Source organism: Gavialis gangeticus, unplaced genomic scaffold (assembly GCF_001723915.1).
Source record: "Gavialis gangeticus isolate Ggan-Ray unplaced genomic scaffold, GavGan_comp1, whole genome shotgun sequence".
Taxonomy (NCBI): Eukaryota; Metazoa; Chordata; order Crocodylia; family Gavialidae; genus Gavialis; species Gavialis gangeticus.
In genome coordinates, this window is record NW_017728992.1 from 108,135,449 (window position 1) to 108,149,412 (window position 13,964).

At 42.8% G+C, this 13,964-nt stretch overlaps 1 protein-coding gene and 1 long non-coding RNA gene across 3 annotated transcripts in view; one reads left to right on the forward strand and one right to left on the reverse strand.

Moving 5' to 3' along the window:
- The first annotated feature begins 5,688 nt into the window (after nucleotides 1-5,688).
- Nucleotides 5,689-13,964, forward strand: part of MEP1B (meprin A subunit beta) — a 50,624-nt gene continuing 42,348 nt past the window's right edge. Inside the window, 2 exon segments of the mRNA XM_019526735.1 lie at nucleotides 5,689-5,809; nucleotides 5,812-5,834. Of these exon segments, the coding sequence (XP_019382280.1) occupies nucleotides 5,719-5,809; nucleotides 5,812-5,834 (114 nt within the window). The 5' untranslated portion in view covers nucleotides 5,689-5,718.
- The window catches only part of LOC109304256, a 52,126-nt gene continuing 50,270 nt past the window's right edge, over nucleotides 12,109-13,964 (reverse strand). For both annotated transcript variants that reach the window (XR_002099321.1, XR_002099320.1), the window contains exon 2: nucleotides 12,109-12,248. This is a non-coding gene — a long non-coding RNA (uncharacterized LOC109304256). The remainder of the gene's footprint in view (nucleotides 12,249-13,964) is intronic.

Genomic DNA, 13,964 nt, shown 5'->3' on the forward strand with positions numbered 1-13,964 from the left:
CCCCCCCCCCCCCCCCCCACACACACACTGAAGCACCCAATCTATACAGATGCTGCAGAGCTGGGTTGAAGTAACGTGTTGCTGTTTCTGGTCCAGCCCCATGCTCAGGGCAGGATAATTCCCAATTTAAACCAACCCAGTCAAGTGGCCTTCTAAACTGCTCTTGAAAATTTTCAAGGGTAGAGATTCCACAACTACTCTAGATGCACAAGTCCTGTTGATTTATTATACTTTTACCTAAGTATTGGGCTTTCAGTTAGATCAGTGATTCCAACTGGGGTGTCACAGCACCCTGGGGTGCCTTGAGATCCTTTTAGGGGTGTGTGAAACGTTAGTGCTGTTAGGTGAGCAGATATGATGCTTAAGATAAATCCTGTAGCAGGGCTTTTGATACTGGTATCTCACAAACAAGCCAAGACAGTACAGGTTACAGTGGACAATAAACTGAATATGAGCCAGTAATATGCCCTTGTTGCAAAGAAGGCTAACAGCATTAGGTCTGCAGCATCTGTATAAACTCGGTGCTTCAGTGGGGCTTTTTTTGGTGCTTTTATCTCAAGCTGAGTCAGTCAGCTATTAGATAAAAGAGCCAAAAAAGCCCCACTAAAGTTATATCACATATGCCTTACATTTACATACAAGGAAGCCTCATTACATGCATTATCTATCATTAAACTGTTGCTGAAAGTAGCATGTGCTCAGTAATGGAAAACAACTATAAAGGTGATTAATTGCAGCCCATCACTGAGCATGATGGGAACCTTCCACTTTGTGTGTGGGTGTATGTCTGGGGCCAAATCAGTGCCAAATTCTATCAACTGACCAGAGCTGAATCATTCAAATCTGTATGGCACTACCACCAGCAAGTATCCTACCTCCCAGACTCTTCAGCTTAGGGCTTCAGATGCTCCCAAATCCATGGCAGACATCCTATGTGCAAGCCTCAAGCCCAGAGGTGTTAGAGTTCAGATGCTCCCTAGTTTCACTTGCCCCTAGGAAAAGGTGATAGGAACAAGCTAGAGTGAGAGCCCAAGAGCAAAACCCCATCACAAATTGTGTAGCCAAGATCCTCCTATTGGGAGGCTACAGTAGATTCTTGCAGGGATCCCCACCCGCAGTGCAATGGACAGGTCTCCACCTTCAACCACACCCAGTCAATTCATAGATTTTAGGGTCAGAAGGGACCTTTTAGATCAGCGAGTCCAACCCCCCTGCCCTGGGCAGGAAAAAGTGCTGGGATCAGATGTCCCCAGCCAGGTGTTTGTCCAATCTCCTCTTAAATACCTCCAAGGAAGGGGATAGCACTACCTCCCTTGGAAGCATATTCCATATTTTGGCAACCCTCACCGTAAAGATTTTTTTCTGATGTCCAATCTAAATTTGCTCTCCTTCAGTTTGTGGCCATTGTTTCTAGTTACCCCGATGGGCGCCCTGGTCAACATCATATACCTTATTTCCTGCTGTTCCCCCCGATGAGTTTGTAGGTGGCCACAAGATCACCTCTCAGCCTTCTCTTGAGGAGGCTGAAGAGATGCAGGTCCCTCAATCGGTCCTTGTAGGGTTTTTCCTGTAGGCCTTTAACCAGATGGGTGGCCCTCCTCTGAACCCTTTTCAGGTTATCTACATCCCTCCTGAAGTCCAGTGCCCAAAACTGGACACCTGACCAATGCCATGTAGAGGGGAAGTATCCCCTCCCTAGACCTGTTTGTGATGCACCTACTTATGCAAGAAATAGTCCTGTTAGCTTTACTTATTACTTCATTACATTGGTGACTTGTGTTCATTTTGGAGTTGACTATGACTCCAAGAACTTTTTCCGCAGTTGTGCTACTCAGTATGGTACCTCCCAGGCTATAGGAGTGTTGATGACACAGCACTTATCTTTGTTAAACTGCATCCTATTCTGTTCTACCCACTTCCCCAGCCTGTCCAAATCTGCCTGGATTAGCTCCCTGCCCTCTAGTTTGTTTACTTCACCCCATAGTTTGGTATTATCTACAAATTTGGACAGAGTGCTTTCTACTCCAAGTCACTAATGAAAATATTGAACAGTACCTGTTCCAGGACAGAGCCTTGGGGGACTCAGCTGCCTACATTTCTCCAGGTAGAAACCGACCCATCTACCACCAGTCTCTGGATGCATCCCATAATCCAATTTTCCACCCACCAGACTGTGTAATAATCTACATTAGAACGGTTTAGTTTATTTATAAGAATTGAGTGCAACACTGTATCAAAGGCCTTTTTAAAATTTAAGTAAATAACATCTACCTCTATTCCTTCATCCAAGCATTTTGTGACCCAGTCATAAAAAGAAACCATAAAAGGTTTGTCAGGCAGGATCTGCCTGCTATGAACCCATGCTGGTTGCCCCTTAGCATTATTTTACCTGCTAGTCCCCCACAAACATGATCCTTAACAATTTTCTCAAAGGTCTTGCCAAGAACAGAGGTGAGGCTAACCAGCCTGTAGTTACCTGGTTTCTCCTTCCTCCCCTTCTTGAAAATAGGGACCACACTGGCCCTTCTCCAGTCCTCCGGGACCTGTCCTGAGCGCCATGAGTGCTCAACAAGGGTGCCAGTGGCTCCACTAAACTCCAGCTAATTCCCTAAGTACCCTAGGATGAAGATCATCAGGGCCTGTTGACTTAAATACATCCAACCCCTCCAAGTGCCCCTTTACTAGGTCAGCTCTAACATTTGGTGGGTTGGTATCTATCTCACGCTTACGTAAAGTCTCATTGGGGTGCATGCTTATATTCATGCCCAGGAACATAGGTGCAAAGAAATAATTTAGGAGCTCCACTTTGGCCATCCTATCTGTTACCAGTTGCCCTAGTCCATCTTGAAGAGGCCCTATGTTACCCTGCACTTTCTTGTTGCTTCCTATGTATTTAAATGACTTTTTGTTATCCTTAACTTTTGCTGCCAGGCTAAGCTCCATTTCTGCGTTGGCCTCCTCACTGCTTCCCTGCAAGCTCGAGCTAAGCAGGTATACTCCTCCCTGGTGACTGCCCCCTGACTCCACAGCCTGTAGGCCTCTTTTCCCCTCCAGGCTGTCCTGGGTTTCCCTGCTCAACCAAGAGGGTTTCTTTGCTCTTTTGCCCCACTTTATGTGTACTGGGATGGTCCCTTTCTGTGCCTGAAGAATCAGTCCCTTGAGAAACGCCCACCCTTCCTGGACTCCCATCTCTCCAATGCTTTTTTCCCCATCAGTCCTTCCCTAACTAATTTCCAGAGCTTGTTGAAGTTGGCCTTCCTGAAGTCTAATATCCCCATTCCCCGATGAACCTAGGCTAAAGTTCTATGCCTTATCTGCATATACATTTTTGGAGGATCCTAGGACTCATGACAAGAACATCAAGTTCCAGTCATGAGTGGGAGGCTAATTAGTACGTGGATCATTGGGGGGGCAGTATCTGCAGTACACACACATACTGAGCAGTGCTGAGCTGTGGCATCACCATAGCTTGAAACTGTTGCCTCTGCTGGGGCCCAGCCCAATGAACTCGGGCCTGCAAGCAGGATGCCCGCCAAAGGTTTAGGAAACATCTGAAGCCCCAGGTGTGGATGGAGGATGTTTGCCAGTAGTAGGGCCACTTATGGTTCTGGACTCTTGGATTTGGAATTAGTTTTGGCTAATTTGGCCTCAAATACAGATTTAAAAGCTTGTACTATATACAAGTAGGTAAAAAAATGTTGTTTTAAAGTGTGTTTATGGAGCACTTGTGCTTAATCTTGCAGCAGTTTTAAAAAAGGTAAAATGCATCAATTCTACAAGAACTAAGTCTATGGGTGCTATATGCAAATTACTACAGGTATGTCTATTGCAAGGTTAGTGTTTTCAGAATTGTTCCTCACCTCCATGTGCTCAGGGAGAGCAGGGTTTGATAGTAAGGAGGAGGGGAAAGGTATTCAGTGGAAGAAGTTGTGGGGGTAATGGAGAAGAGGGTACCTGACCCCCACACCCCCTGACCTCTCAGATTTATTTCCCCTGCTGTAGCAATGGGAGGGGGACAAATTCAAGGCAAATCTCCAATAATTAGATTCTATTCCTGAAAATTATAACAAATTTATAATTTTTCATATATAGAATCTAATTATGGGGGGTCATTTTATATTCAAGTAAATATAGTAATATTGCTCAGTGGGAAAAATAAATACACTGTTTTTAGTATCACTATTATTTGTACTCTGTTTTTCATACAGTTGTTTCTTTATGTTCCTTGCTTTCCTCTGCATTTCTTTTTCTGAAGCAACTTTCAGTTCCTAAGCCCATAGGCACAGGCAGTTGGTAGGGGGGAGCCGGGGGGGTACATGCCCCCTTGACAGGACCATCCCCACCACTGACACCACCAGTGGCTTCTGTGGGTGCTCACCAGCCCCGTCCCCACTGCCACCGCTGGCTTCTGAGGGTGTACCCCCAGGCTCAGGAGGCAACAGTCACTCATGCCCATAGGATTCCTTCCTACCCATTCAATCTTCAGAAGTGAACAGCATTTCCATAGTCAATGTTATATTTAAAATGTGTCATTAGTAGGCTTAAGAATCAACACTACTAATATGCTTCTTTAGGCACTGAATTTGTGGTTCAGATCATTTGCTGGTCCTCAAAGTGAGCACTCCATCAGTTACACTTGGTTTAGATATTAAGTTTCTTTGCAAGAACGGAAGCCCAGAAACTTTTCATTTGTTAATACAATCTTAGTTTGGAATAACTTCAATGGTCCATAAAAGCCATGTAAATAAATTAAATCAGAACAATGGTCTGATACCTATTTTATGGCTTTCTATTTCTGTTGGTATAAACAGATAATGTAATTAGTAGGGCATGAACTAGGTGGGTCTTTTCCAACTCTAAGTTTGAACACTGTATTATAGTAGTAGCATCCTGTCACCCTATTGTAATGCTAACCAGAGAATATTATTATTTTACTCTAGCAAACCTAGAGGGTCTTTATAAAGGCTAAGGCTCTTTATAAAGAGAACTTAAGGCTCTTTATAAAGCCTTGTTTTTCTGAAAATAATATTTTATCATTAAATCAGAAGTGAGCATTGAGTATTTTTAGAATTGACTGGAACAAAGCAAATGTTTTATTTAATATTTGTTCAATAAAAGGTATTAACTTACTGAGTAGTTGTCCTAGTCCTGGATGGCATATTATCATCCAAATATTTCACATTATTTAATGCACCTCTAAAACTGGATTTCTATTGCAACAGACATGTCGAAATTTTTCCAAGCCTACATTTCATTAAGTGTTACTGATTTGCTATCATCAACCTTAGAACATGACACTTTCAGATTTATCTATTTACTTTTAAGTTTGGCAGAGATGTACAAGCTCCAACATGAAAAGTACTGAAGTGCTCAAAGTTCCCATTAACCTGAGAAAAAAAACCCAGTTCTCTATTTAAACATAAATAAGCTAAAAAAAAGAATACAAGTCCAAATCTTTCCCTACCCTTTTAGAGGTCACCTTTAAAATAAAATTTGTAGTACATATAAGAATCACAAGGGGGCATCTGAGGACTATTACATTAGTAATTGGCCAAGAGAGCAGAGCTGTATTTTTGTTAGATTTAGGTTTCTTGCCTTAAAACTACAAACATATCAGAAACAAAGCTCATTACATGTAAGCAAACATCCTCCACAGCTCTCAGTTTCTGTGACAAGGAGGACTTCGGTTCGGACATATCCTTCTTTTTGTTACCCTCAATGGTGCAGAATCCTCTTCATATGCTCTTTTCCACTTCCCTGAACACAGATTTGCAGCACAATCAGTGTCAAGGAGCTGATACAGATCTTTGGGGCAAAAATCCTTTTCCCCCAATGTAAGCATCCTATTCCAGGAAAGGGGTTGCCATAGCCAGTGCAGAAATATATCATTACAAGGATCATTGCTTGTGTATTGGGACAATCCGTATTGTACAGAAGTATCTATGTTTTAGGTCCAGTTTGCACCAACACAGCAGAATAAAGCAGGCAGAGTACAAAATCTGACTCAAAGTAAGTGTAATTTAAAAAAAAAATCAGTATAAAATTATTTCAGATGTGGTTCTAAATTGAGCTAATTACCAAAATACATGAAAAGCCATTCTTAAAAAAGATGTGTTTGGGAGGTAGTAGAGAGAGGATGGGATGGAACAATCCACACCCAAGGGTGCATTCAGTGCCACTATGTTGCTTTTTTCTTTTAATTATAGTGGATACTGTGTGAGGAAACTGAAGTCTGGTGACACAATTTCTTCATATCCCTGAATCATATGATGATATTATGTATGCTTCTTTTGCCGGGAAAAGTTAAGATCTTTTCTTTGTAGTAATCTGGCTTTGTTATATTATATATATTACCTGCTCTAGAAGGTATGTAAGCATCTGACTTAACCAATTATGTCACATTTTAACAAATAGAAATAAGAATACTTAAGATGTATAGAGCAGGCTAAATTGTCTGAACTCTATGCAAATGTTGGCCTAAATTTCTAAATCACTTAAAATTTTCAACTGCCTAATGTGAAATACTTGAGAACAGACAACACTTCTAACAACTGAAATGTCTATATTACATAGCCCTTCCCACCATATTATCTCACAATCAGCCTTGTGATCTCTGATGCATTTGAGGCTGAAGTTGGTTCCTTATACCTGGTTCTTGGATCTTTTTTCAAAGCTAATCTTTACACAATTAAAGGTTGTGAGTAATGAATTAGACATGCTAAAGAGTTAGAATGTCATTTAAAATGTGTATATACTAATACAAATGTAAAATAATATCATGTATCAAGTACATTGCCCTGAATAAAAAACTGAGATTAGGCGGGGATTATGGGATCCCATTGGGGAACTCTTCTGAAGACTGTGCAGGGTGCAGCCCAACCCAAAGCTTGTTTTTTCCATGCCAGCCTGCCAACACGTGTCCTTCTGGGCCTGCGTGTAAACCTTGCCATGAATAAGAAGCTGATCTCGGGCTGGGATTATGGGGCAAAATCCTTTTCAGGTCACCCCAAACCACACATCACCTCCACTGGGAGAAACTGCTAATGAAGACTGGGCAGCACCCTGCCTAAATTTCTTCAGGAGAGTCTCCCAGTTCCAGAAACACATGGTTTGGGGTAAGATAAAATCCTAGCCCAAACTCAGCTCCTTATTCATAGCAATTTATTTAGGAAACAGACCTGCAAGGTCATGAGTTAGCAGACTGGCACTTAAAAACTGAGCTTTGGCTTGGGCAGAAGCCTGCCCAGACTTCTTTAGGACAGTCCTCTGGTGGCAGTGATGTGTGGTTTTGGGTGACCCAAGTAGGATTTTTCCCCATAATCCCAGCACAAACTCATCTTTTTATTTAGGGCAATGTATATTGCACACAAATCTGGGTGAGGTGGAGGGGAAGGCTGCTAGTTTGCAGGCTGTCACACGAAAACTGTGCTTTGCCTTGGGCAGTGCCCTACCCTGGCTGCTTCTAGAGGGTCCCCTGGTGGCAGACATGTGTAGTTTGGGGTGACTCGAAAAAGATTTTTCCTGATAATCGCAGCTGAAACTCAGTTCCTTATTTGGTGCAATGCATGTAGCGCACAGGCCTGTGGGGCCATGAAATGACAGGCTGGCGCTCAAAAGTTGAGCTTTGGGGTGGGCAAGGGCCTGCCCAGATTTTTTCAGGAGAGTTTTTGGTGGCAGAGAGGTGTGGATTGGGATGGCCCAAAAGGATTTTGCCCCGTAATCCCATCCTAAATTTAGCTCCTTTTTCATGGCAATGAATTTAGCGCACAGGCCTGGGGGGCTGTCAGCTGGCAGACTGGCACACACAAAACATTCTCCGGATCAAGCAGTGTTCTGCCCAGTCTTCTTCAGGAGAGTCCCTGGTTGGTGGTGGCATGTGTTTTGCGGTAACCTGAAGCAGATTTTGTTTGGTAATCCTAGCCTTATAACTCAGTTCCTTATTCAAGGCAATGTACTTGACACATGATATTACAGTATAATACATTTTTATTAGTCTATATACATTTTTTATGACATTCTAACTCTGTAGCATGTCTAATTGATTACTCACAATGTTTAATAAGATCTTAATTGTGTAAAGACTGAGAGTAATGAATTAGAAATGAATTAGATAATTGTGTTAAGATTACTTCTGAAAAAGGAACCAGGAATAAGGAATCAATTTCAGCCTTATGATGCATTTACCCATACAATACTCCTCTGCATCGGGGGGTACTACTGTAGCATTATCCTCATTTTACACATAGGAAACTGAGGCACAGAGAAACTAAGTAAATTGCCCAAGATCACACAGGTCTCACGTGTCAGACTAGCACCCAAAGTACTTGACCATCCTTCCACTCAATCAGGCTACAAGCGCCCCACATTAAACACCTGAATTATGATGCACTCCAAAAAAAGCTCTTTTCAAAATTTTGCTGCTGAATGCATTAAATCATTTGCAATCCATCTTAAGATCCATAATCAGTGAGTTCAACACATGCATTTGTTTCAATATATGGGACAGCTACAAATTTAAAAAAAAAGTATCCCTAAAAATCCCAGAAAACTGAAAGCAGAACAGCACTTTCAATTTCACTATACCACTCTGTAATAAACTCAAATTCCATAAGCTCAGACAGAAGTGACAATTTTTGCCCAATCTGGCCACAGAAAGCAGTTTATAGCTGTGACCAAGCACAAGTGCATGCCTGCAAACAGTTTAAAAAATGGCCAATTGTGTGAAAATCTGACCCTTCAATGCATGAGGGTTTAGATGAAGATGTTTCAATACAGAGCATCTTCTGTAACTTCTGTCTGAGCTGCCTGCCAGACTCTCACTGTTTTCAGAATGGGAGCCGGGAAACGGGGCGGAGGGAATTCATTCTGGGGGTTTTCAACCCCTGCTGGAAGATGGGGGGGGTATATTGGAGCCCCCCTGCGGTGGAGGGGCTCCAATTCACCCACCCCACTCTCCAGAGCCAGCTGGGGAACTCCTCTGCTCCTTCCCCCCCACCCCCTTCTGAAACAGGGACAGGGTGGAAGAGGAGGGGCCATTGCTAGGGGAAACTGGCTGCAAGCTCCCAGCCAGCAGCTAGATTCCCGTACCCCCTGGAACCAACAATGAACTTCTGTTTGGTCCTGGGGGTGGGAAAGGGGACATTGCAACTCAGAACGCTTCCTGCAAAGCATTCCCAGAAACACTGGGGAGCTGCATTTCTCTCTGCAACCTCTGAGATGAAACTTCTTTCTCTTACGGTGTCAGTATTCTGCAAACAGACAGATGACATATTGCCATTTCCCCCTGCTCATCTGTTTTCAACCATATACTCCCAATTTATTGTCTATTTCCTCATTCACTCGACTACTGTCCTTGTCCCATAAATCCCCTTTTTGGTCTTTATTCTTCCTCACAGTTCTAGGTTCTGGCTATTATTTATTGCCCCTCATTTTTTACTATATTTTCATCCTTCTGGGATTTCTGTTCTTTCTTCCTTCCATTTTGCTTTGTCTATTGTCCTCCACTCATCTCTCTTTTCTTTATGGTATTAGCTCCTAGGTAGCTGCTTATTTAGCATTTTCCAAGAGGCTGGTTGAGACTACATGATGGAGAAGGAACCCTGACAATCATCATTACATTATGCAAAAAAGTCTCGCAAAAAACAAACAAACAAACAAAAAAAGATGTTTTGGAAGGAAAACAGCCCCAGCAACATTATTAATCTTTTCTTCTAAATCTTAGCCTACGAACACTAATTATTTATTGTGGTACACTGAGTGACATTTACACGTTGGGGCTCCATGCAAACAGTAAGTAAAAAGGTGGTCCAGAAGAACTTAAAATATCCTTCCAGAATCCCCCCTTCCACAGCCATGGAGAGGTGAACCTGTAGGCCAGGGTGGGCAAAACACAGCCTGTGGGCTGGATCCAACCTGCTAGGCCATTCTATCTGGCCCATGGGGCCCCTAAACTTTTAGAAAATTAATATTTATCTGACCCTGGCTGCCTGTCAAAGATGATAGGAGCCAGGGGCACTAGGACCCAGGGGAAGCCACTGGCAGGACCAAGGCTGCAGAAGCAAGGCCTGCCCAGCTCTGCCCCTCCCCCCCAGCCAGAAGCCAAGTGTGGATCATAGCTTTCTGGCCTGGACCCCTGGTGGTATTTCTGCTTCCCTGTGCCAGAAGGAAATTCAGATAAGAAAGTGGAGAGACAGGGGAGAACTGCAGGTGATCGCCCCAGTCCTCAGGGTCAGGGTGGGCTGGACCAGTTGCTGTGGTTCCAGTGCTGCAGCTGGGAATCACATGGTGCTAGAGTGGCCGGCAGGGGGGTGGAGAGGAGCAGCAGCAGCCACAGGCAGGGAAGCGCTGAAAGTGGCGGCTGGTGGGGGGGAAGGGGCAGTAAGCCAGCGCACAGAACACAGTGACAGATGGGTGGGAGTGTAGGGCCTGTGCTGGTGCACCAGAGGGAAGGCCAGCAGGGGCCCAGAGTGGGGTGATAGGGGTGCAAGCCCAGGCTGGCAGGGGCTCTGGAGCTGGGTTGTCTCCCCCTCTCCCTGCTGGCGCAGCTCAGCCCGGCTCCACAGAGCCCTTTCTGGCCTGCACTCCTGCTGCCCCACTCTGGGCCAAAATTCTGTATCAACATCAACTTTATTTATAACCTTAATCTAAAGATTTATTATTCCATTCTCACACATCATGTGGTTCAGAGATAACATTCTTCTGTGAACTTTAACTCTGAATGCCCTGACATTTTTTAAATTCATGTTATCATATTTTTATCATATTCACCCCTATTATTTAACAAGGTTTATTGTGATAAAGCTGGATATGTACATTATTAGTAGGCTGAAAGTGTGCATCACATTCCATATTTTCATTTTCTCTTTTGTGGTTGCATGTACAAGTTTCTTGAATATGGTGGTTTAGTTGACTTAAAGTACATGCCATTGTTTGATGAAGATTATTGATTGCCCTAGTTATTTTCCTGCCAAGATATCCATTCTATGCTATTGAATGAAAAAATCTGGATTGTTCCCTTTTCCCCTGAGGGCTATTTTGCATACACCTTAGGGGTCCTAAGGAAGAGCAACAAAAAAGATAATTAACTCACATTGGAATTAGAAAAAGGAGAAGAAGAGTAATTCCTCATTGCCAAGCAGATGTCAAAGGTACTATTATTGCCTTTTATCAGCTAGTGCAATTTCCCAGCATTTACCACTATGTTGTGTCTTGCTTGCTTTTTCCTTACTCCACAGTGAATCGTTTTGTTTTTGTCTTCTCTAAGCAGCTCTGAGGTGTATCCAGCACCAATCTCAGAGTGATCTTATCTTCATAACCTTAGCCTATGAACACTTAAGTATATATTGTGGTAAAGTGATATATACAGGTTTGGGCTTTGGCCCCCTTGTAAGCATGTAAGCAGAGAGACAGTCCCTATGCAGAAGAACCTAAATCATTTAAATATTTATTAATCCAGTTACACACTTCATTGGGAGACAGAGCTGCTGCTGCTCTGAGAACTTTAGCTCTAAATGTGCTGACATTTTGTGATTCATATTTAGTTTAAGTCTCTATTATGCTATCAGTTTCATTACGCTATGCTGACTGAGTAAGATGTCATGTTCAGCATTAATTAAAATGCATTAACTAGCATGAGGAAGGGTGGAGGAATAACAATGTCAAGGCCCATGGAAATGCTACAACCACACTACATCAATACTATTGGTTTAGTTTACAATTCTGTCCATCCCTTCACAGCACAACCTGTTACATCTTTCACTAAGCTTCTCACACCCCCATGGATCCTTGGGTATCTCACCTACCTGGCAGTCCTCTCTCACAGCAGTAGTAGTCATGACAGGTATATCATCATGCAGTCTCTCCTTTGAGCAGTAGTGATCACTGATCATCAAGTCAGTGGCTACAGAATTGGATATGGGTGCTCTTATTGGAAAAGCTTAAGTGCTAAATATTATGTTCATTTTTTCATAAGGAAAAAGTTTTAAAATATATATTAATGTTTTCCATGAAGGATTGTGTGTTAATATTCATTTGATAACATTCATAATTGGACTTTGCTTACTGGAGGATTTACAAGAGCAAAAATAAAAAACACTTTGCTGCCAATAGCTGGTCAAAGGTTTCAATTTATGATAACCACTTCCTTAAATACAAAGTCACTCCGCAGATCTGTCTCCACATCATGCAACATGGGTTTGTTGTTTGTGTCTGCACTGCTGTCTTGGGTTCTTCTTCAGGTTGTCCATAGCCTGGTAAGAAAGCAAAGAACATATTTTTAACGTCTTGAATATGGGTCACAATGAGCTTGTGATGAAAATATATGTTCCTTTGTACAATTCCTGCAGAAGCATACTTCTTTCCTGCTCTTAAGGACATTGGAGAGGAATATAAAAATTTTGGTTTTCAGGAGAGGTCTCTCAGTGGTACTTCTTATATATAATCAGTTCAGATGTACACTGAACTGCACCTTGCACGTCTTACTCAGGCAAAACTCCCCATTGATATTTCACAGAAAATTTGCCTGACCAAAGCTGAACACCGTGGTAAGTAGTAAAACCTACTAAGTTATTTGGAAGAGTGTCATCACGCACTTAGTTTTGTACAATTAATATATTCTGAAATGAATGCCTTCTTAGCCAGGTTGGTTATGTCTTATTGTTCAAATAAGTCAGCTGCTTTTCCCAATCTATAGTTAGCTATTTTCTGATAACCTGCAACAATAGTAACTCTGAAAGTATATATTGCTTTCTATTTCTTCATAGAAATCCAATATTCTCAGAAGCAGGATAATAAAACCCATTTTAGTTGCCAAGAATTTGGAAGAAACTATGTTATTAAGGATCTGTGGGTCTGAAAAACTTTTTGGAGGCTGAAGTTGATTATATTCATATTACTGTGCCTTTATTCATTATCATTGTGGCAACTCACAGAGTAAGATAGAACTTAACACACAATAAGGTGGCAGAATCTGGTCTGGTTTCATTTATATAAAAATATTCACAAGCATTGTGATGTTTATCACAGTTCTGGTCAATAAACAAAACCCACTGTATTGCTAACATTCAGAAAAAAAGGAAGCCTTCTATTTAGGTTTAAACATAGTAACTAAGTGAACCAACTGGATTTCTCATTTGTGTGTCTTAATCAGTATCACCTACCACATCAGGTAACTATTCTTAATTACAAACTTGTTATAAGTTTACAAGATTGTTGATATTCCCAAAATTTTAGGGACTGGATTACAGTAAAATGGGTCTGCTGTGATTTTGGCTTTTGGGGCTGTGGACATCTGAGGCCAGATCTGGTAGTTGCTGTTTGCAGCAGTCAGACAAGGTTCTTTGGGTAAATCTGATATCTTTTGTTAGACCAACTAAAATAGTTGGAAAAATTCTTCTTTGCAAGCTTTTGGGAACAAACACCCTTCTTCAGGCATCTGCAGTTGATCTGTGCTCTTCCTGGATGAGATAGAATAGAATACAGTAATGATAACTGTGGCAAAAACATTGCGAGACTCAGGATTTCTAAGTCAAAATAACTGGCTTATGATCTCCCAATGGAACCCTCATATCTCCAGATTTTCCCAGCTGGAAGGCTGTGGAGGGGAAGGGGCAGGGGGAGAAGGAAGGGGTAGGGGAGGGGGGGTGGGGCAGGAGCAGGGGCTGGGGTGAATTGGGCCCTGGCAGGTCACCCAGAGGTGCAGGGGTGAGAGGTGTGGCTCTCCACAGCTGCGTGCACCCCTGGGGGAGGCATGGCGGGGCGTATGCCCCCTGTGGGGCAGAGGCAGGCTGGCTGTGTGGTGCGTCCCCTGCCCACCTGGGGGCAGGAAGCACACTGGCATAACACTGCTGAGCTCCTGGGCAAAGACAGCAGGACGCAGAGACAAGTCACCCCAGCCCAGTGGCCCCATTCACCCCAGCCTCTGCTCCTGCCCTACTCCCTCCCTCATAGTGGGGGCCTCGATCTCC